The sequence below is a fragment of the Apostichopus japonicus genome, chromosome 12, assembly GCF_037975245.1.
Source record: "Apostichopus japonicus isolate 1M-3 chromosome 12, ASM3797524v1, whole genome shotgun sequence".
Classification (NCBI taxonomy): Eukaryota; Metazoa; Echinodermata; class Holothuroidea; order Aspidochirotida; family Stichopodidae; genus Apostichopus; species Apostichopus japonicus.
The window spans coordinates 27,591,857-27,616,521 of NC_092572.1; the positions used below are offsets into that span (position 1 = coordinate 27,591,857).

Genomic DNA, 24,665 nt, shown 5'->3' on the forward strand with positions numbered 1-24,665 from the left:
GGTTACCCTTTTAATCTGCCATACAAAAGGACATGACAGATATCAACAGAAAATTCAAACAAAAGTACGATACCTTTTAAATATTATAGTATAATAACTATTAATAAGGTCTTAATTACTTCTTGTTAATTTAAATTTAAATAGAAATGTTTAAAAGTCGTTATGAGAGGTTCGCTGCTCAAAAAAAAAAAAAAAAAAAATACTGCTTTTTTGTTTAAAGCTACAATTTTGTGCTGAATTTTCCACAGTCTGGTGGTAGCATACTGAGAACCGTTTACGAAAGAAAGACAATACAGTAAATGGTTACTTGTATGTCCAAAAAAAGCGTTAATAAGGAAGTAAGGTTTGCCTATAATGAAAAAAAAAACGTTCTATATCATTAGTTTCTTGTCAAACGAAAAAGAACGTTGTTTTTTAATTTAATGGTTAAATTAACTAGCCGATTACACTCCTACCCAAGTGTGACATAACATCTAAGGCCTACAATCAAATATAGTTGTTGTGGCGCCCTGCCAAATAAGATACATTTCATATGAAAAATTCAACTCCATCAACATGTTTGCCACCACGAAACCATTCAGCAAGATATTTTACATTTCATTTGAAAATGAAACGGCAGCCATGCATGTAATATTTTCAGATCTTTGTATGAATAGAGGGCGTGACGTTTCAATCACATCTGTGGTTGACCAAATCGAAAACTGAATATGAAACTAGGCATAGAGGGGTCAGTCGACTGAGAGGTCTACCGGGTCAGAGCTCACCTATGGATTACGTATTAGCAGGTGTTTAACCCAGAAGAAACATTTTGATTTACGTATCTTTTCGTCTTCAAAATTTGTTATTGGATGAGAAGCTGGAAGCAAGCAGGTATAAGGCGTCATATAGATGCAGACTATCAACGACAGAGGTTTGCTTTCTGTCATTTTATGTCCTTTTTTCAATTCGCCATGAACAAAATATTAAGGGACAAAATTTGAGGGTTCCATTCTTACAGGTTTGTAGTTAATACTTTTTTTTTCAAGAAAGCGAAGGTAAAACTTAAGCTAAAGCCAATGAAGGGGCGGGTGTATTTCTCGTCATTCATCTTCCTCTCGTTGAAGCATTTGTTGGATAAACTCAGGATCCCTACCCTCTTCCCTTAATCCTCACCTTGTCCCTCTACAGTTTATCTCCTACCTGTTGGCTTCTTTCTTCACTCCATCCCTTGTCTACTAATCCTCTTACATCCATTTCTTTTGTGTTTACCCTGCTCATTAACCTGTCTGTATTCTGTGCTTGTATTTACCCATTCTGTTACCGTTATTTGTCATTCAGCCTCTAAAGAATATCCTGCTAGGATCGAAACGCCATGTGCAGGCCCTTTTACTTTTATTCATTTCAAAATTTTTTAAACAGGGTTTATGACGCCTTATACCTGCTTGCTTCCATCTTCTTATTCGTTTGATAAATATTCTGACAAGTTCAAGCATCAATAAAATGAGCTTAAGTTCAGGAATTGTGATAGAATACAAGAAAGAAAGAAAGAATATATAATTAAAGAATATATAATTGGTATAAATGATTAATGGAGGATTTTACGTAACCATTCCCGCTGTCAGGAAAATGTTATTAGCATATCCCTCCAACTATAAAACAAAGGTAGTTTAGCTGTATAAAGGGACTAATAATGTAACAATACCTTCAGTCGGGCCAGAAGAGTGTGTGGGAGATACTGTTTTTGTTGCTGCGAGGTCAGATTAGTAAAATGAGGCCCGGGGACATTACCCCTGGGCTTACCCTTTCTTCTCGGGGAAAAAACGAGGGTCGTATTCAGTGACAAAATATAGAAACATGCAATGATTCAGTAACAAGGAACAGTTGTTATCTTAATTTTGGAAAATAAGGTGAAGGTTAAAACTTTCTCAGTGGCAAAATACTTGGAAGAAATATATCGCCCGAGATGTTCTAATAAATGTATAAATAAACGATGCACTAACGTAATACATTACATTGACGGATCGAATTGCGGAAAGGTTCTTCCTGCTAAGGATTCTCAAAAGTGTCTAAACAGCCTAAAACATTATGTAGATAAAGGTTGGCAAGAGGTGGCATTTAAAAAAAAAGAAGATGTATTAACAACGACGTTAGAGGCGGTTTTGATTTCACTTTTATCTATCATTCGACTTTGCACGAAGACTAATTTATCCGTAAATTTGTATAAGAGAAATCAAGAAAGTTTGCCCTTTGGCTGCAAGCAAAGTAGTTTCCTTTTGGTTTGGCTTTTTACTCGTAATATAAAAAGGAATTTCCCGTTCCCATCTCAGGACAAAAAAAAGAATGAGGCCTTTTCTACTCTTTTGTTGCAGCTTAATTGTTTCTTAACCGGAGGCTTATCATCTAAAAGAGTTTGTAAAACTAAAAAGAGTGGTATTTTGTTATATTATGTGGTGTTTGTGTGAGTGAGTGGTTAGAGTACGCACTGTGGGCACGTGGGGGATATTAAGAAGGGAAATAGGAGATGAGATATTACTTTCTCTATCGCCAAATTTCTCACGTGTTTCGGAAAGTTTTTCTATGATCATGACACGACGGATATAGGCTACAGTTCAGTTTCATATTTTCCTCTAGGACTCGTGCTTTACGCTATCTCAGGCATAGCTCATCCTTTTATCTCGCAGAGATTTGAAACCGAATAAGAATAAAGATGGAAGAAAGTTTGATTAACACATAAGTCCTTCGTACATCGATATAGAAAAAGGTGTCCATGATATGTAAATAAACCCACACCTGTTTAACAGTTCAAGGATGATACAACCCCCATTTAGCTTAAGTCGGCAATAAGTATTTTAAAAATTATTTTCCTTACGACTCTGATCATCCAAGTTAGTCCTAGCCATTTAGGAGTGTTTAAGTAGACGATGAAATCTCCCAGTGACGAAACCTACTTTTAGAGTGGCAGTAAAATGCTGTGTCGAAGTTTGAAACTGACTACCCATTAAATGACATTCTAGCATATTAAGGGCCAATACTGATAGCATTTCAATGTCTACGAGAAGGTTAAGGCTCCGAGGGTAGGATTAAAATTAATTTGAAAATTGAACATGTGCGACCATTATTGGACTTCTTGCATTTACGAACAATGCTGATGACTTTAAACCCTGAAAATTTAAATCCGAACTTATTACAATAACTGTAAAAAAAATCACGGTGTGGATACAACATAATGGGTTGAAAGTTGCAATACTGTAGACAGCGCGGACTTGATATTTGAACTTGGGTGACCATTATATTTCACTTTCTAACATATTTCGAGTCAATACTGATGAGAAATGAGATTCTATGCATTCCATTCTTCTAATGCTAATTTCTATTCAGTTTGACTAAGCAAAGCCAATTCAAACGGATAGATTTTGAAATTACATAAACATATACAGCACATTCATGCATATTCATCGCTAGTCTACGTTGTAGAAAACAACGTGACATAGTATGAACCAGGATAAAAAACATTACCCGTGTCTGTAAGCTCCACTTAAGGTATAGAAGCTTCGAATTTACGAATTGATTTTGACCAATAAATTCGATTACGATTCATTTTAAAATCCCATAACAACTTATAAGTACCTAGCTTGATTAGACAACATTCATTTTAAATACTGCAGTACACGTGAAACTTTCTGATTTTGTTTGAAATATGCTTTAAAATGTGTTGAATAATACTAGCCTCAAAGTGTTCAATTGACGAAATGTTGAGGAACGATGCGTTTAAGACTCCTTCCTTTGATGTAACAATATAGTAAGATGTCCTAGTTTTGAACCACTTGCAGTTCTATACCAGTAACAATATTTGTTAGGTTAGAGAAGAATTATTTTAAATGTTATCTTCAGATTTACTCGATCGTTTCTATCATGTTATGCTTATTACTTTATTATTTGTTTTGCTTACTTAATAACGAGTATCAAACTCGTAAATGTCTAACCCCGCAACCACACAGAGAATGAATGTAGTAGATACGTAATGTAATTGGATATGTTGTAGACCGTACAGAAACCGCTATTATTAGTCCAAATTGTATATAAATATCACCCGAGTTCCTTGTGGGAAAATAAGCATTGAAATATCAGAAGTAAAATGAGAATGAAATACCTCTAGCACGATGACCCTCGACACATCTCCTCAGAATCTCAAAAGTAGGAACACAGAGTGTATGTACTTTTTTTAACTAATAGCTTTGTTACATGATAAACACAATCACATTTAAAAATATTTCTATGAACGAAATCACATTTTTCTAACACCTCATACTAATTATAAAAAAAAAAACTAGTTACCAAGACAACAACAGGGCTCAGATACTAAAAAAGATCTTGCTGGCTCTGTCGAAGGAATGACTTATGTACATCTTTAAATTAAAATTTTACCAAGTGTCATTCTGACGAAGGACATTGCCCGTGGTCAGCAAATATAAGACTTTTTTCCTTTATTATCCAAGGGGAAAACTTGAAAAGCTTTAAAGTTCCATTATATGTTTGAAGAGTATTTGATAGCTTGGGTATAATTCTACTTATCGACGGTAATGTAATGGGGCAAATAACAAACTGAGAAGTTGGCTGAGGAACTTTACCTTTCTCGAGCCTTCCAGGTATCATGACCGATAAATGTAGCTGACGAGATATGGTGCGCCGGGTTTGTGTGTGTGTGGGGGAGGGGGTGGTGCTTTAAGTGAATGATCAGTTCTTCTTTCCCAAATTGGCAAATAAATTCCATTAATTATAGGTGAAAATGTATAGCGCGTTCATTTCAGGGGTCTGCATGGGGTACATCCACCATGTTTCTACCGGGGTATAATATGTTATGTCGTCCATCTGCAGAGCTTAAGCTCGCCCTTTTCAAGAAATATACGTGGTTACGCGACAGGCCAGGGGGTACGCATGCTATACATACGCCAGGGAGTTGCTAACATGGCCATAAATTTGTAGCAGTTAATTGAAACAAACTGTTAACCTTTCTTCGTTCGACGGCTTTAATTATTAAAATGTAGCCTATTTTTATAGAATTTTTTACGGCAATATGTGTGTTCACATTATGGCGACTAAGTTCTTACAAGGTTTATACCATCAAGCAACGCATCTTTTTGCTACATTTGATGGCCTGCTTAATTTGATATTTTGAACTATATCTTCCGTTTTTTTTTTCTTGCCCCATATTTGCACCTAACAACATTTATCCAAGCTTGTCACGTTTCACTATTTTTCAATCAGACAATTTCTGTGCAACAACGTTTATTACTTTCCAAATGACTATCGTTTAAAACGTCGCATGTAATGTATTTTACTCCTTTTATAGCTTCAACGGTCAAAGAAGATGGCTTCAACCCAGATGCTGATCAGCAAATTATATTAAACTATAAATGGGGAGGGGAGGGGTGGTCACCCGCACCTTTCATCGTCCATCAGGTCCGGACTGGACCACCGTAATTAATAGTTGCCAAATATTATGTTATTATGTAAACCTCTGCTCGGGAAAGCTCACGTAGGCTCACTTGAATCAATCGTCTAATCCAGCAACAACGCTAAGAATGAATGTAGTATATATGAAATTAAGTTGTATATGTTGTAGACCGTATAGAAACCGCCATTATTAGTCCAGCATGTATGTCATACCCAGCAATCAAACACAGAATGAATGTAGTAGATACGAAATTAAGTTGGATATGTTGTAGACCATAGAAACCGCCATTATTAGTCCAGCTTGTATGTCAAACCCAGCAACCACACTAAGAATGGATTTAGTCCATACGAAATTAAGTTGGATATGTTGTAGAGGCGGGGGAATTGTTCAGTCGGAAGATTATTTTTAATGACTTTTAAAAGCCTAATATTGCCAGAGAACGCATCATTTTAGGTTTAAACGACCATTTTGAGGGAACGCATCCCAGACCCCCTTCATGAGAGTCTTGCGGCTTAAACGATCACAGGGCCTCATCCTCTTATACAATTTCATCGTTCGCCTTTGAATATGCATGAAATGTCATGATCCTATACCTAAATCAGCCTGGGGAAGTTTAGTGCTTGGGCAACTTTTCAAATCCTGTGCACGCCGCCACAGAGATTTTTTTATCTTTGAAGAGAAAGGGCGCTTGATCTAGAATATCAATTCCTCATTTATGTTGAAAAATATTATAGTTTTGAAGGATTTCGAACATACTTTCATTTGATAGTATTTCAAAAAAACTATCACGTGGAAAGCCTGCCGTTCAAGGGTGTTCGGTAGCTAGAAATATTTCACTGCGAACGCAATAAGCTCTGTAAAAAGTCTTGAATAAAAGTTTGTGAAAGCCCCCCCCCCCCAAAAAACAAAAAACAAAAACAAAACAAAACAAAACAAAACACAACAGCAACAACGAAAAAAACACAACCAGTTTTAATAGTAAAAATTAGTGAATTAGTTCATATTTTTTTCTAGCTTTGCACAAAATGTTTAATGTTACAATAGATATATTATACTTAATGTATTACATAATATTACACTTAATAATACCTCACCTATGATGATTAATTTTCGTCTAGCTTTAATCTGTACAAAAGAAAACTTAATAGTACATATTATGATCTAATACTAAATACATTAACATAATATTACATTTAACATAATATTACATTTAACAATACTAAACCTAATATTTTATGTTCATTTCAAGTAAAATATATTATAAGGTTAATCAAAGATAAAGCTCTTTTGTTTATCTTTGCTTTTCAGAGTTAGACGTTCCTTAAGACCAAATATCTGTTTATTAATCGACATTTATGAAGCTTAAAAATTACTATATGAACTGATATCAGACCTCCCAGAGGATCTTCAACAAATAAAGGTTTTTTTTTAAAGGTTGTAAATGAAGAAAAAAAGGTCTTTAAAAGCTTCGAATATGAAAATAAAGGATTTCAAAGGTACAAAACGAAGTTAATTTGTAACATACTTACCATCTATACCCATTTTTACATCACCTGTGGCCCTTTGTTAAAATACCTGACTTACATTAACTGTTGTTTGTGAGTCTTTTTTGTATCACTGCATGAATCATGCCTGGCTGTCCACAAAAACTTAATGGCCAATGGTTAGCATGACTGAATACAATATTTCTACTCTAAACTAAATCTTATAAAACTCTAAACTAAATCAAAATTTAACCAAAATTGTTAAAGGTTTTAAGGAGAATTTTCAATACAGATCTGCTTTTGAAACAAAGTTTTTTTTTAAAGGTTTCCTGGGAGTTCTGCGAAATGCATCCATATACAACTATATGGTTAAGGACTAAATGAAACGACATGTCTAACGACTGTATGATATGCTTAAAGACAATGCGAAACTATATGGTTAATAGGTACATGAAGTGATATGCTTAATCAGTATATGAAGCTGCATGCAATAATGACTTTATAAAGCTGTATGCTTAATGCACACATGGATCTATTTGATAAATAAACATGTGAAGCTATATGTGTAATGATATGCTATTTACTTAATTATTATATGAAGTTATATGCTTATGTCAATATGGAGCTAGGTTATTCGCTTAATGACTATAGGAAGCTATATGTTTAACGAATATATCAAGCCATATGTTTTATGTCAATATGGAGCTTTGTTATACTCTTAGCAAGTCATATATTTTTTGTCAATATGGAGCTAGGTTATACTCTTAATGTCTACAGGAAGCTATATGCTTAGCGACTATATCAAGCTATATGTTTTATGTCAATATGGAGCTAGGTTTTACGCTTAATGACTATATGAAGCTATATGCTTAACGACTATATCAAGATATATGTTTTGTGTATATACGCTCAAGGACTATAGAAAGCCATATATTTTTTGTCAATATGGAGCTAGGTTACACTCTTAATGTCTACAGGAAGCTATATGCTTAGCGACTGTATCAAGCTATATGTTTTATGTCAATATGGTGCTAGGTTAAAATCTTAATGACTATAGGAAGCTATATGCTTAACGACTATACCAAGATATATGTTTTGAGTCAACATGGAGCTAGTTCGTATGCTTAATGACTATAGGAAGTTATATGGTTTATGTCAATATGGAGCTAGTCCATATGCTTAATGACTATAGGAAGCTATATATATGTTTTTATATCAATATGGAGCTAGTTCATACGCCTAATGACTATATAAAGGTTCAATCCTCATCAGTTTTCCCTCTACAATAATTGCATTCGTATTGAACATCTTCAGTTTGTTTCACAAACGAGTATAAAGAACAAAAACGTCGCTGTCAGATGGGTTATGGTTGAAATGAAGAACACGCGGAAGCAACATTATTCTCGGAAAATTTAAGTGTTTAAGATGATTGTGGGTAATTTTGGAGATTTTATCGAGAGGCCCAACTGACAGATTTAAACCTCTCCCGACCTATTAACGTATTATTTTACCATCTTGTGTCATTATGTGACGATCGTTTCACTTTAGAATTTTGTTTGCAACTTCCACTGAGCCTTGGAGCAGTTGTTTCTAATAAAAATTCGATACCCAAATGGAGGTAGATAGTTTTAAGGTTTATACACAAACTGAAAACACAGTCGGTATACTAACAGTCCATGCATGGAAAGATGGGGGGGGGGGGGTGGGATGGGGGATATTGATGGTGATGAAAACAATAGTTGACGTTTAGGCTTCGTAAAGTTGTTTACGGCAAAACGTTTCCTTTGCGGTATTTTACAATCAGGTGGAATTTAAGTTTAGATCCCAATTAAGTTATTCAGTGCACTTATGCACACGTCACCCAAGCTTAAGGTTTTTTTTCGGTGATAGCTCCATGGTATATGGAAACACGGTACACCTACACACATGCCTTGCGTTTAAATTGTATGTTTGGATACAAGTTCCACGATCAGTTTTGTCTAGTATTCTTATCAGATTTTTAGTCAATATTTGTTGAAATTAGGCTAAAACTTCTAACTATGTATTACAAAATTAAGAAAAGTGGAAAGGTGAATTTTTATATGAGCTTAATTTTTGGGGGAAAGTTGAGACTGACTGTAAAGCACAAATATGCTAAATACCATATCAGCTAAATGAACAGATGAAGCTTTGGGAGTGCATCATACTAACATAATTATGCAAATGACATGAGTTTTCAAGTAATATTATATAATTTAGTACATTGATTTGATTGGCTGATGACGTCACGTTATCAAGTTGACTCGACGTAAATAGATTTGTAAGGGTTCAAAGTTCAAAGTTCAAGTTTCCAAAATGCCATGTAACGTGCATGTTTAAATTAAACCAATTCCTAGTTGTAACATGAAATATCGATCACACGCACATAAACAACAAACTGTGCTAACAAAGGTAACAGTAAAAATTTTCAGAGAGGTTCCCCTCGGGCCGTGCTCTACATGTTCTCCATATACATTAAACAACTTTGAAGAAGAAAAAAAAATCGAAAAATCACGAACCAGAATAAAATTTAGCCATTTCCCTCCCTCGAAACTTGCTACGGACTTCATCCAAGGGAATGCGAAGAGTAACGCCGAGTAAATGTATTCGAGCATGGCGGTACAGAAGGGCACTTGGAGCAATCAAGAGCGCCATAATAAAGCTATAATACAACTTAGCGGAGAGATTACTCAGCGTGACACTATAAATGTCTGTAAAACGTGAAGGAAAGGGCCTCCCCAGTTTGGAATGGAACAAGAAGTTTGCAGTAGCTGGACAGTGTCTTTACTTTGGGCTTGTGTAGATATGTTGCTTCTAGTGCATTTCGCTAAATGCGGTATCGCATAAAATTTGTAGTTAAGAAAATCCGGAAATTTTTAACCTATTCCGATCAAGAGTATACAAGGTGCAGACAGCGTGCAAATTACGGGGAAGATCAACAATATTGTGACCGTGATTTGATTTTCTAGCATATTTCGAGACAATACTGAGTATCTTGTAGATTTGTGATATTAAGTTTATGGTTTACCTTTTTTGAGCTCATCTAACAAATCATATCATATTAAAATACGTTTTAGGACATAATTTGTTGCGTCATAGTCAAAGAGAAAAAGAACAGCGAAAGTTTGACCGCTGGTCATTTTTCTAGAGCTATTTCGGTTTTCAAAATATTCACCATCAAAAGAAGCTAACACATGGAATGTTCTTTTTAGGCTAAATTGATGATGACGTCAGATTCTCAGTGCAGGCCTAAATGTTAATGATGATCCGTTGTTTTAAAGATTCTCATAACTCCACCTTATCATGTTTTTTTTAACAAATTTGTTTAATGGAATATGTTCTCAGAGGCCATTGCCTTCTTGTTTTGAACTCAATGTACATGACTTGAAAAATGTGTACTGTGTGAATAGGAGACAACCGTTAATTATTATAAACTGAAGTGTGTTATAGCACCGTAACACATGTTAAACCTGTTAGCAGATGATACTGTGCACCCAATGAACATGGCTTGATCAGTTTGTACTGTGAATAGGAGACAATCGTTAATCAGTATAAAACTGAAACTATTGTAGGAAATTTACTAACAGACGAATTCATTACTCAAAGGCTGTTTCAACTAATGACTGGTTAGGAGTCTAAACAACTGTGCCTATGTTTCATTAGTAATTATACCTTGTAAATATGGTTCAAAATGCAGATTATAAAGAGTTTTGCAGTAAAGTAGAGTAGTCTGGTTCATCCAGTCAAACATTATACATACGATTGTGCTTTTGGTATTTTCTGTTTGCAAGTCCTTCTTAGTAGCAACTCGTCATATATGTAATACATGCATGTAACGAAATTACAACACACATCAGGTTTAACTGATTAACGGGTACCAAAATTTACCAGTTTCAGAGTGATAAAGCCATGAAAATCAGGTGTGTTTTTCTATTGAGTTGTGTTGCTCATCTGTTGAACTGACTTGATGATATGTGTGTTAGACTAAGTAGTCCAGCTAATGTATACTTATTTAGCATCAGATGTTTGACTGAACATATCACAACAAACGTGCGGGTATAGGAATGCAAACTGCACTGGTCGCAGTGCTTCTGTCTAAATCATATCATAACTAATTGTGTACCTAAATTCATCATCCTATAAGACAGTTTGGGGAGTTGTATGATATCACAAATGATTATTTAACCTTGGAAAATGCTTTAATCTTCTGGCAGAATGTTATATCATTGGTAAGTTGATATAACTTTGACAAACTAACCTTATCAACAACAATAAAAGGATTACAGTCAACAAGAAAGAAACACAAATACAGTTTGACATGTTTTTCATTTATGGCATCACAAATTATTGTAATTATCTAAATGATTTGAAAAATGTGTTTTAGTGCAATTAGCCTATTATAAACTTCTTAAAAATTATTAATTTCATATCTCAACTTTGGAACAAGGTATGACCATACACCAAAACCACCGAAACCAAATAATGTGTTTCTTACTAAATGCTCTGTAATTTGTATTTACTTTCAAGTCCTAGACTTTGTTTCCCCTTTTTGATGAGTTCAAAGGTTACTGGCATTGTCTTCTTAGTACATCTACAAGAAAACTAGATCTTATCATTCAATATACGATGGAATGATTGAGGGTATTTCAATTAGAAGAAAAATAATAGGTTGACCTTAATTAAAAACAGTATTTCTGTAATGTTAATAGTGGCATATGATTTATTTTATCGTAATTTCAAAAAGTTTTATGACGTTTATTTTATTTATTTTTTGTTTTTTATTTATTTTGGCTACAGAAAATATGTTACACCGTTTGTTGACTGCATTGATATTCCCTCCTTTTGAACACCTCTTTTTATATATAAGAGAAGTTTCGACAAAATATACCTGGAATGTGTAATGCCTAAGAAAACCTCTTGTGAATTTACAGGACATGCAGTGGCAATAGGAAACCCTTAGGATATTGTTAGAATTATGATTCTTCAAACTATATTTTTAAATTCATGTCGGCTCCACGTGGAACTGAAGGGCCACTTACTATAAATCATTCCCTTTTTATTAAAAATTATTTTATCATGTTTAGTGAATCTCTTTAAGTTCCGCTTTCTGCAGTTTCTCAAATAGTGATACCGGGTATTTATAAACATGTACATTGCCCTTTGGCGTTAATGATGATTACGAAATGTTATGAATATGCATCATAGAAAATTGCAAGTTTAATAAAAAATATCTTAGTCAATGTTTCAGTCAAATTCCATAAACCATAGAAAAAACGTGCACTTGATTAACCTATGACAGTACTTATACGTGAAAAAGAAATAATACGTGTACCTTGTAAATAACATATTTTGGAGGGTATCACAAAACAGTTGTTATTAAATATGATTTAAATAAGTGGGAAGAATCTTCAGAAATTATAGAACATATGAACATGTCCATTGTCAAATCTGGTCAAAAGATCTCTTTGGCCCATTTCAAGTCGATATGTGTGGTTTAGTTTGCTAATGATCGAACGAGTTTTAATGCAATGCAATCTTTACTTCTCTCGCCATTAACGTGAAAGCTCTCAATCGGCCTCTCTCAATAAATCCAGAAATATATATTTAAAAAAAAAACAGAATCAGAGGGGCATATTTCCGTGAATGAGGCGGAAAGATTGATATCTTTGTCCGTAAGTGGCTTCAACGAATTCGGACAATATTCATTCGTGCGTATAAGAATATCATTCCTCAACAAACAACAGTTCTGTTTTATTCGCCACCTCGTCACATTCCAGGAGTGGCGGGAAAGGGTGCGGGATCTGGAATGACAGGTGGGGGAACAAACATCAAACGGCATTGGGACGAGTAACTTTGACTTGAATAGAGACTGATCAATACTCCCTTAAATATTTTTGCAACAAAATGGATCTTTTATGCATTTCGTGCCACCAATTTCAGTATTTGATTTAGATATTTCATTAAAACGGTTCTTTCTAATGACGTTTTATTTATAAATTGTCCACGATGTTTAATTACTTTTTTTTCCTTATGATTTTTTAACCGAAGGCCGCATGTTAGATACCGTTTTTTTTAACGTTTTTCTTAAAGGCATTGAAGACTCGCCCCAAACCGCGTGCCGCCCTGTGAAAAAGTTAGTTCTCCGTTGCTTGCAAGTGAAGTTTTTTTCTTATTGCTACAAAATGAAGACAGTAATGAAACGTGATACCTTGTTATCTTTTATCTGGACCTGAGATCAGGGAGTTCCATAACAACTCCCTGCTGAGATGTCCATCGCTGCTATGTACACTGTGTTGTAGGTATTGACCGTAGTGAATGTACACTAGTGTCTAATTACCGACGTTAGCAAGCTGTGTGTGTATTTTCTGGTATCGATGGTGGTGTCTAACATTTCTGTTACACCCCAGTCGAAACTAGGTAAGATGACCGGCATGAGACGCTTGTTTGTTCGCGAGTCTTCACACCCTTTAATGCTTTTCACAACGTTCTGGGAGTAGGGAGAGCGAATGTTCCCCAGAACCATGCATCGCCAGCTTCTGCCACATCTATGCACACGATGGTAACCAAAAGCATGATCGTTGTTCAAGTAACTCGAATCTTCATTTATGTAAGACTCGCCATAACCAATTAGTGTTAGTTTGTCACGGCGTGTACGGTGTGTGTATACCGTGTTTACAGAGATCTCTTAATGCACTTAAATATTGAATTGTTCCATGAGTTACCTCTGGTATACATCCCATGACACATTTAGTCATTATGATGTTGTGTGTTGTTTGGAATACCGACTAAACTAAACATATAAACGACGTAGGCTATATTTTAGTTGATAATTCCCTATAACGTTTGCATTGTTACAAAAGGCAAGAACTGGTACGGCGTTAAAGATGCCAGATAGACAACTAAACGGAGCCACACAAGAAACTCAATAATTCTACCATGTCTTTATACTCCTAACATGAAATATACAGCTTTGTCGCCTCCTATCATGTCTACATACTCTTATTATGTAGATTAAATCCTTGTCGCTTCCTATCATGTTTAGATACTCTTACTATGTACATTACAGTGAGTTCGATTCCTATCATATCTATATACTCCTACTATGTACATTACAGCCTAGTCGCTTCCTATCATTTCTATATACACTAACTATGTACATTACAACCTCATAGCCTCCTATCATGTTTATATACTCTTACTTTGTACATAACAGCCTTGCCCCCTCCTATCTTGTCTATATATATATATATATATATATATATATATATATATATATATATAAATATATATATATATATATATAAAAATATATATATATATATATATATATATATATATATATATAAATATATATATATATATATATATATATATATATATATATATATATATATATATATAATATATATATATATATATATATATATATATATATATATATATATATATATATATATATATATATATATATATATATATATACTCTTATTATGCACGTTACAACCTCGTCGCCTGCTATCATGTTTATATACTCTTAATATGTACATTACAGCCTTGTCGCTTCCTATCATATCTATATACTCTTACTATGTACATGGCAGCCTTGTCCCTTCCTATCATATATATATATATATATATATATATATATATATATATATATATATATATATATATATATATATATATATATATATATATATATATATATATATGTATATATATATATATATATATATATATATGTTTATATACTCTTAATATGTACATTACAGCCTTGTCGCTTCCTATCATATCTACATACTCTTACTATGCACGTTACAACCTCATCGCCTCCTATCATGTATATTGTAATATTGCGACGAGCCCGGCTCCTCCGACAGGTAATATTGTATCGGGACTCGCCATAGAAAGGTACTGGGGTTATCTTTATGCCGTATTTATGCTTCTTCAGGAGACGTCTCGAACGGAAGATAGAGGAAAACAATGAGTTCACAGAAAAGCAACTTGACAAGATAGGATTTGATTTGGTGATTCGTTATAATTCCTTTCTCTGTCAATTCTCTTCTCTAATTAAATAAAATAACAATGATTTGACTCCGTCAATTACGCAATTCGAAGGGGTGATGAAATGGTGACGAAGTAAAAAACTTGCGGGAACATGCCGCCTTTTAAACCTTACTCCAACGAAAATCCCACTGCGCACAATCAGAAGGCAGCCAAGCTCATCCTGCATTAACTTAACGATATAAAAATTAGTCTAGGAAGCACTGATCTGCCCTGATTGGTTGGGAGTTTGGAAGTCCACCCCTTTCCTATGGAAACTTCCATACCACGTGAGAAGAACCTTCTCGAATGTTCTACAGACACATCGAATCTATGTTGGGAAAAGGCCCTGTGACAAGATTCAATAAGATAGTTAAAGTTCTCGTGGGAAAACTGATTCCTTGACCTAGATAAATATATAATGGGCCTGTAAGGTGTCTCGATGGAGTGTTTCGGTAACATCAAAGAGGCAGTATTACTAATTCATAAAAATATATACTCTTACTAGGTACATTACAGCCTTGTAGCTTCCTATCATGTCTGTATACTCTTACTATGTACATGACAGCCTTGTCCATTCCTATCATGTATATATATATACTCTTACCATGTACATTACAACCTCATCGCCTCCTATTATGTATATATACTCTTACTATGCACATTACAACCTCATCGCCTCCTATCATGTTAAAACTCTTACTATGTACATTGTAGCCTTGTCGTTTCCTTCCATGCCTTTATACTCTTTCTATGTACATTACAACCTCATCGCCTCCTATCATGTATATATATATTCTTACTAGGTTCATTGCAGCCTTTTCACTTCCTATCATGTTTATATACTCCTACTTTGTTCATCACAGCCTTTTCTCATTAGTTTTGTGCCCCCCTCCCTCCACCATTGTCAATTTGTTCATTCTCGTGTTACAACATTAATTCCATTTGGAACAATATCTTCCATTAAATGGCAATCATGACCCATTTAATTTTCACTGTTGCTGAAGTGATTATCTCGAATATTAACTCATTTTTGCCTCATCTGTCTGTCATCGAGTATAAAGATGAGAGATTCAGACGAAACGGCACGTCCGCACGGTCAAACTGGTAAAACATGAAGTTTTGCCCTGTTCTGATTTTTATCGACCACTGTTAGCATCAAATTACCAATTTTCATCTCAGACAGTGTCAGGTCACGCGGTTCTTACCTATCAGTCGTATCGACATTTATTATCACGTGCAAGGTGTCACTTCTGTACAATTTTGTTTTGCGTCTATCAGACAATTCGTGAAAGTGCGTTCTTCAATTATTTATACAATTTGTTGTCATTTGATGCCACATCGTGTGCTACAACCAATACAGGCGATGGGTATTATACTGTACAAACACGAAAAGCATATCTAGTAATGCAACTTTCACTGTTAAATGGATGATCAGGAAGCTTAGAGATGGGTTTGTCTTATGGATATTTTATTCAAACCTATCACCGACAGTGGCCTAAAGAGGATATTTCGGGATTGATCAAACTAGAACATTATCTGTTTTATAACTAAAAACGACGTAAATTATAGAAATTAAGTTAGTTTACAATTCTATTCTTAAACAAATCATGACCCGCGAAACAGAGGCGAAACTATCTTCTTCTTTTTTTTTCTACGTGAGAGGATTTGGTAAGATGTTAGAAGAACTAAGCCCTGTGGTCTTGCAGTGACCTCAAGTAGAGACCAATATTCTTACACCCTCTGTAAAATAACTAGTTAAAATCCCCTTTCCCAGAATTTTTAAATTATTTTTTACACCTACTGTGTTGGCGTCCATTATGTTCATTTCAATAACGAGGGCGCCTCACATTAGCGACGTCAGCGAGCCACATCGTAAGTTAAACAATTTCCCCTTCTGCGTATGAATTGTATACTTGCTGTCGGAGATTGTTCGGAAGTTGATGCAACATGCCTGAGTGCCAAGCATTTGGTTGTATAAACAGGCGAGGAAGGTGATTGGAATGGAAAACAAAATCATGTTACTCCTGACGGGGAAAAGGTTCCCAGAGAAAAGAGGACCTTTAAAAGGCACACAAGTATCAGGCTTGCCACCGTCGCAGAACTGTTACACTAGTATGGTCAGTACTAGCATCAGATGATTGCCAATGTCGGCCACGTTTGAGATTTGTTTAGCAAGCTCTGGATCTCGTTGTCTAAGTTCCTCCACCGTATATTCAGGCTCGAATTGATAGCAGTCAAGTCCACATGCATCCGTCTCCCTTTAAAACAAAAATCCAGTGTTCCGGAAGAAATGGTTGAATAAATATTAGATTAGTTATCTTGAACGGCGCGTGTAGGATATGGTAGATAGGTTTCAATGTCGTGAAATAACAGCCGTCGTAAATCCTCGATATTTAGAAAACACATTTACACACGAAAAACATATTTCTTTCTTTTTGCTTGTGTAATATTAATTATTGTTAGAATTTGCAACGCTTTTTTCCTCTTGAAAAGCGATATGTGGCTCGCCTACGTCACGAAAAAATGGCGAAGGCCATGTGTGACAATAAAATCGATTTTTAGGGTTGAAAGAAATTTGTCAAGCATTGGTGTTGCTTCTGTCGCAAAAAGCGTACTGCGAACACCATGCTCTAAGCAGAAAAGGGTACTGAGGGTTTATATCTCCTTTAGCCGTCCAGAGCAGATGTCTAAGAGGAGGGGTAATCCCTGTAATAGTAATTTAGTAATATGGACGGTGTTTTAATGTAACGGAGTTATATATCCTGAAGAATACAATGAAGTAGCATTGATAGCATGTTTGACTGACTATAGTTTGTACAGCACATATACATGTTACATATATACCGGTGCTGTAGCCGAATGGAGAAAGGCTTAGCAATCGGGAGGTTCAGGATTCGATCCTCGGCCGGGTCATAGTAAGGTGGGTTTTTCTTCTCAAGAGCAATCTACGAATTTCGCATGTGAAATGGTTCTCTAAATTGCAAAGATTCCAAATAAAACGTTGACTTGGAAACCACCCGACGTGAAAGTTGTAGTCCCTAATCCCATATTCGTGGTCACTTAAGCGTCGTCAAAAACAACTGCCTGATTATTATTCTCATTATTATTACTATTATTAGTATTGTTATTATTGTTATTATCATGATTATGAATTTATGATCATGATCATGATGATCATGATGATGATGATCATGATTATTATTATTATATATTAATTTGATTCTCTCTGCCAATAGGTGCAGACGGGTGTTGGATCCCTTCGGTTCCATCCATGGGCTGCGCCCCTCCCCTCCTCCCTCCCTCACACAGAATATCTATATATCTAGTCAAGACAAACTCAAGCAGTCGATCAACTCTTCGCCCTTCTAGATTCCCGACATTTTCGCTATCACTTGGAAGTGATTATAGCTCTATGTTTCTACAAAGCATTTAATCGCAAGTGAGACTGCAATAGGCCTATCAAATATATGCATGGTGTGTCATTCAGCATTAAACATCCACCAAAATCGACATGAAAAGCTGTTTTCACCAAATTGATAAATACCCATTACGTGAGACTACGGTATTATTGCGTTATCATGATAACCTTTACTGTTTTTCTCTTTTCTCTTTAGATGGAGAGGTGATTTTGCTAAAGCAAATAGTTTGGTGATATCTGTGCTTAGATGAACATCCTAAATTCTTCATAATTCGCCTTGTAAATCGAGATCATGAATTGCACCAATGAAATGGTTTCGTACCTAGCCGACCGTATCGACTATAACGATACTAGCGCGGACTACAACTATAACCTTCAGGTCGTTATACACAGTGAGGAGTTCCGCGAAAAATTCGTGCATTTGGGAATTGGTGAAATGGTGTTAGTTTACACTTTCGCCATGGTATTTTTGGTTGCAATTGGAGGTAATTTGTTGGTTTGCTTTGCAGTGTTACGTAATGAACATATGCAGACGGTTACAAACTATTATATCGTCAACTTGGCCATTTCGGACATTCTCATGATTACTCTTTGCATGCCAGCAACAGTAATGGATGACTTTCTGTCTTCTTGGTACTTCGGAAGTCTCGGATGCAAATTGATCCCATACTTTCAGGTAAATATTTTTCATTTTGGATTAACCAGCACAGTTATTTCCAGCATGCAGAATGGGTGTCGTTAGGGGCAGATACGGGATTGTATCTTATATGTATTGTATTGCTTTGTCTTTTCTCTTCTCTCCTCTGCGTGACAAACACACTGTCCCATTTTCCTTTAGATCTGGCAGACGCACTCACATACCCCCAGACACAATAATTCTGAAAATCTCCGAAACTATCGGCTCATCATCGTCCCTACCTTCAACGATTATTCCCATGCATGTATGAGAATAATCGTGGAATGCTACATGAGTAGGATGCAAACAATTAGCAGTTGCCACGTGGCGTGCACAAAGGAGGCTGGGGGCTCTGTTTTTTTTTTATTCAGCCTGGGAGGAATTCGACTACTGCCACAATTCCATAGCCCATTTTCAACCCCACAAAAATATTACACATATTTATTGGCACAGCTTTATAGTCTTTATAGTCCAAATAAAAAATCCCTGTAATGTCAAGAAATACTTGTGGGGAAAGCAACCACCCCCCCCCAAACATGTGATTCTTTGTCATACACAGGGCCACCCCTCCTTTTTAAAGTCTTTCATCTGCCTCTTCCATTAAAACATTTTGCACCTACCTAATTTAGAATCCAATTCTGCCCACCAACCTTCCCCAATCACCACCCACACAACCCACCTTTGAAATCCTACTCACGCCGCTGTCACGTGGGTGTGAGAGTGTGGCAGAATAATGCATGGGAAGTATTTGGGAAGTGACCATCATTTTGAATATCTAGCATATGCAAATATCTGTTTTCTTCATTTTGTTGTCAGTATGTCTCGACTTCCGTCTCCATCTTTACACTGGCAGCGATAGCAGCGGACAGATACCTGGCTATCTGCTGCCCTCTAAAGTTTCACATCCGCTCTTCACGGACAGTTTGCATCATTGCCTTAATCTGGTCTGTTTCGTTATTAATTCCTTCACCTTTGGTAAGTACTTGACTATCACATATCTTTGACTTACATCAATTTAAACATCCGATACACACAGAGAACACAGTTACTACAGTAAATCTTAAAGCTTTGTCCAAGAATATAAACTGAATCATGCTATGAATCAGTAGCATTACAGTTAGAACTGAGGATATATGTTTAATTCCAACAAATCCAGTTGTTGGGATATGTTGGAATTACACATATCCTCAGTTCTTACTGTAATCCTAATAGTACATGCTATACTGATTTTATCAGATTTGTCAGCACAATCCAGTTTTTACTGTGGTAAGAAGTTTCATGATTTACAGTAGTTACTGTTATCTCTGTGTGAATCGGCTAAATTAAAATATTCCAACCTATTTGCTCTACAGATTTCTCGAATTGCGTTCCATTTATTCCAAATAGGGTCATTGCCGGTAGTTTTCTCCACTTGAGTCAAGTCATGGACTTTTTACATTCACTGAATTTTCTTCATGCATAAAAAAAAGGTGACGAACTATTAGCGAGCCACTAAAAGTGAGTCAAAATGAGACCAGGCAGAACCAAGGTCATCTCGCTGAGTTTCTTTGTACATAGTTCGCATTGTTTTGTACGACTGGGCGGATTAACATTGATGTAATACGGTGTTAAGTTATGACATATAAACGCAGTCCGACTGTTATTACTCGGGGTTGTTATAGAATATTTTATTTAACTATGTCGATTTATCTCTGTTTATTACAGATTATAATCTATGAATACACGGAGAGTAGTTTCAGCTTCTTGTTCAAAAACCCTGCTTGGCTTTCAACTTGTTCGGAGGTGTGTTATTCCTTACCGTTTTGGTTTTCTCCAAAGATGTTCACAATAATTGGACACTTTCTTTATTTATCCAAATCCAATGATTATTTCAACCTTTTGTCCGTGTTTATAGTATTCAATGACCTTTGATTCAGATGTCCAAACCCCCATTGTAGAAAGTCGAAATGACGTTTAAAATAATGAGATGTCGACGCTTTGCCTTTGAAAGACAATGGAAAGTACTTCTTTCAAATTTCTTCGAAGCATTCTAAATTTTATTTTATCTTCAAATAATGAGGAAAACACTTGTAATATAATTTCTTTGAAATTTTGTGGATGTATTGTACACATGTTATTTGATTTGAACATGGTTTTGGTAAAGAGCAAACATAGTGTCCAGAGCAGTGTCATCAACTCATTTGTCTAATCACTTTGATTAACGAGCCTTAAGTACAATGGAAATCCTTAGAGCGATAGCATAAATAGAGAAAAACCAAACTGAACTTATAACCTACGCTTAATAACAATTTCATTTCACTTATAATCATCTTTCAAAGCATTTTAGACAACCGTGTATGATTATCATGGTTGTCATCAATAATGATGACTTTCTGACATTCTGTAAGTCGATCAAACGAAAAAACTATTGGTTTGTTAAGTGTTTAACAGCTTTTGGCTGATGTTACCAACAATATGAAACATTGACATGCAAATTCATTACATTCCGAGGTCCCAGTACAGCAAAGATAAACGTTTTCAAGCAAAGATAGGACGTTCCAAGTGGCATGCTCTATGACTCAGGAAATAGTTTAGAGTTCACACATTTTGTGAAGCATTGTCAAACACTCTGGTGCTTATCTCCTCTTTGAGTACCAATATTGTGTCACAAAGTTTGAACACTCTCCCCGCCAGCGTATTTGTTTTTCCTAGGACGAATAAGGGCATCGGCCAATCAAATTCCTGGATTCCAAACATGCGACGCTTTCTCAAAAAAAAAACATGTTGTGAATCTCTTTTTCCTAGTTTTGACCCCAGATTATGAACGACAATCCTTCATGTTCAGGAAGTGGATCCCTAAGCCACTTTCTAAACCCTAACTCTGATTTCAAACGAATTTGTAAATTCCTGAAAAACGTGAAACCCTTATCCGTCCTAGGAATAAAAATTAGGCTCCCCGCCAACGTGCACATTTAACGGACAGAGGTGTTAAATTGAGGGAGACATTCGGTAACTAACTATTCCGGAGTTCTGTATACGTAGAAAGAAGGTAGATAAGTCGTTACGATTATAACCCTGCCCAATTAACCTCATTTTCTATGCTGTAATCACAACCTTGCTTCCTTAAAAATGTGCTTCTGTTTGCTTGTATATTTACCAAACTGACTTGATAATGAATAATACTTGTAAACATGATCTCGACTTCTAATGGCTCATCACTTTCTCTCATCATTCGTTTTCTACATTCAAGAGCTTATGGTTCGAACAATCCCTGTCGAAGGTTTACCACATCTGTTTAATATTCATCATGTACGTCATACCACTCTGCGTAATAGCTGTTGCATATGCAATGGTGAGTTTTTGAGCAAACGATCTCTTTCCCTTTCTTTTTAAAATAGGAAAACAATAAAAAAACAAGTTGAGGCCTATTCTACACATAGTGTATGAGCACTATTTTGCGTTTAGAGCAGTTATTCTCATACAGTATAGTGTTTATGGCACGTAGATGATCGAATGGCTGAATGGATCCTGAAGAGTGGCTAGTCATCCTGTGAAGCATTGATGAAACTTTACAAAAGAACTTTAATCAATGAAACGTACATAAATATTGATTTATTCATTTTTTTGGGGGGGGGGGGGTTGTACTGATTGTGAAAAAAACGTTATGTACTAATCCTTGGCGTAATTCTATAAACCAATCGCTATTTTTACCAGGATTATTCAAGTGACTTAGTGAGAGTGTTATTACTCGCATCATCAAGGGACGTTAAAAGATTGCATAGCATTTTTACGATGAAAAAGTATAGTCCGATAACCATTCTTTTCATAATTCGAAATGCGATCGTTAAATTATGGCTTTCATGTGAGATCTGCGGTGTGGGTCCGATGCCCGGTCTTTGCTTAATATTTTTTCCATGGGCACGTAAATTAGCTATCGACATAATTTTGCCCCAAACAAGGTACATAGTGTATAAGCTTAACACGTTTCGCGAGTGTGGGAAACTCCTCACTTCTTACTTTAACAACCAAAACTTACGAGTGTAACTCTTGCGCGCATGGCGCCTGTTAAATTGTTCAATTGTGTTACATATTTTTTACCAAAATATATTTGGGGTATATAATTTATACATATGTAAATATATATATATATTGATAAATAAACACGAATATTCAATGGAGGAGGACTAAGCCTCGGGCCCCGTCTTCGATCAACACAAATGTTTTATTCTTAACATTCTTACACAGGTATGCATGCGTCTCTGGTCCGCCATACCAACCGAAGAAGCCCGTTCACAGCCATCGACAATTCGTTCCTCGAAAATGTTCAACTCTGACAGTAAAAGTCAGAGTACAAAGAGTACAAAGTCGAGTACAGAGAACCAAAAAGAGTCCAGGAGGAAAGTAGCCCGGATGTTAATATTACTTGTACTCATTTTCGCCGTCTGTTACTTCCTTATGCACGCACTGAATCTTACTAGGTAGGTAACATTGAGTACGTTATGTGTACACTATAATCAATGTACTTATATGTAGTAAGAACATTAATTTAATCAATTTAGTTAGCAACAAACCTATTAAACAGCCACTTGAGACAACTTCCTAATGTTAATACCACTCTATACTGTGTTTCCAAATCATGCTTCAAAGCACTCGTACCGGCAGTATGAACAGTTCCTATATATATATATGATAGAAACCGGATGTTCATACTTCTCGTAAGTTCTATAAAGCAAAGTACAGAAGAAAGAAATTGTCAGTATTTGCTTTAAAATCAGAAGCCCATCAACGGAAATGGCTATAAAGTCTAGATCACTTACAATGGTCAACTCCACAGATGCAATACAAAAGTCAACCCCAAAATACAAGGATTTTTTGTTTAATAATATGTTAAAACAAATTGCATTACAAATTTGACAAGGTCAAATTGAGATAGATAGCATTAATTGGTGTTCTGTTAATTCTTATATGAATCTTTAGGAACTGGAACTCAATCTCAAATCAACGCACTACAACAACACGCACTAAATACACATTCCTATAGATTAATCAACTTCAACCCCCACTCCTATAACTATAACACTGGTTAGGTGTCATGTGTTCACTGAGTACACACCCGAAGTTAACAACGAACTTCTTTAGTAAACATGGTAAACTGCTGCCTCACCCTAAGAATCCTGGGTAATATAGACCACTCCATCTATTACACAGGGGTGCCCGATATGGAAATCCCAAATCTCATTATTCTTGATTTGGAAAAAAAAAATATGTAATGGAATTTCTTAGTTGGATCAATAATTACAATCTTAGTTTGAAACTAGGTAGATTTGGTTAATTTTATCGTCGAAAAGTTTTTGTCCAAATAGTCCTTTTATATGATACCACAATCAATTAAGAATAATATGCGTAACTGTGGGAAGATTGATCCTTTAAGTGGGAAGGTGTGCTGGGATCAGTTGACCCGGTGGAGGAATTGGGATCATAGGATAGCATATGATTACTTCACCTTGCTAAGGAACAAATGTTCTCTTTAAAGAACAATTATAATATTTATTTCCCCGTGACTACGTGACGCCACTGATACCTTCAACAGATTCTGCCAGAACAAGGTGG

The 24,665-nt window shown here is 35.6% G+C and overlaps 1 protein-coding gene across 1 annotated transcript in view; it reads left to right on the plus strand.

Annotated features, from left to right (window-relative positions):
- Window positions 1–24,665, plus strand: part of LOC139977195 (orexin receptor type 2-like) — a 38,467-nt gene that overhangs the window by 3,234 nt on the left and 10,568 nt on the right. Inside the window, exons 2-6 of the mRNA XM_071986438.1 lie at window positions 18,597–19,076; window positions 19,893–20,051; window positions 20,781–20,858; window positions 22,306–22,407; window positions 23,301–23,533. Coding sequence (XP_071842539.1) covers window positions 18,693–19,076; window positions 19,893–20,051; window positions 20,781–20,858; window positions 22,306–22,407; window positions 23,301–23,533 — 956 coding nt within the window. The 5' untranslated portion in view covers window positions 18,597–18,692. The remainder of the gene's footprint in view (window positions 1–18,596; window positions 19,077–19,892; window positions 20,052–20,780; window positions 20,859–22,305; window positions 22,408–23,300; window positions 23,534–24,665) is intronic.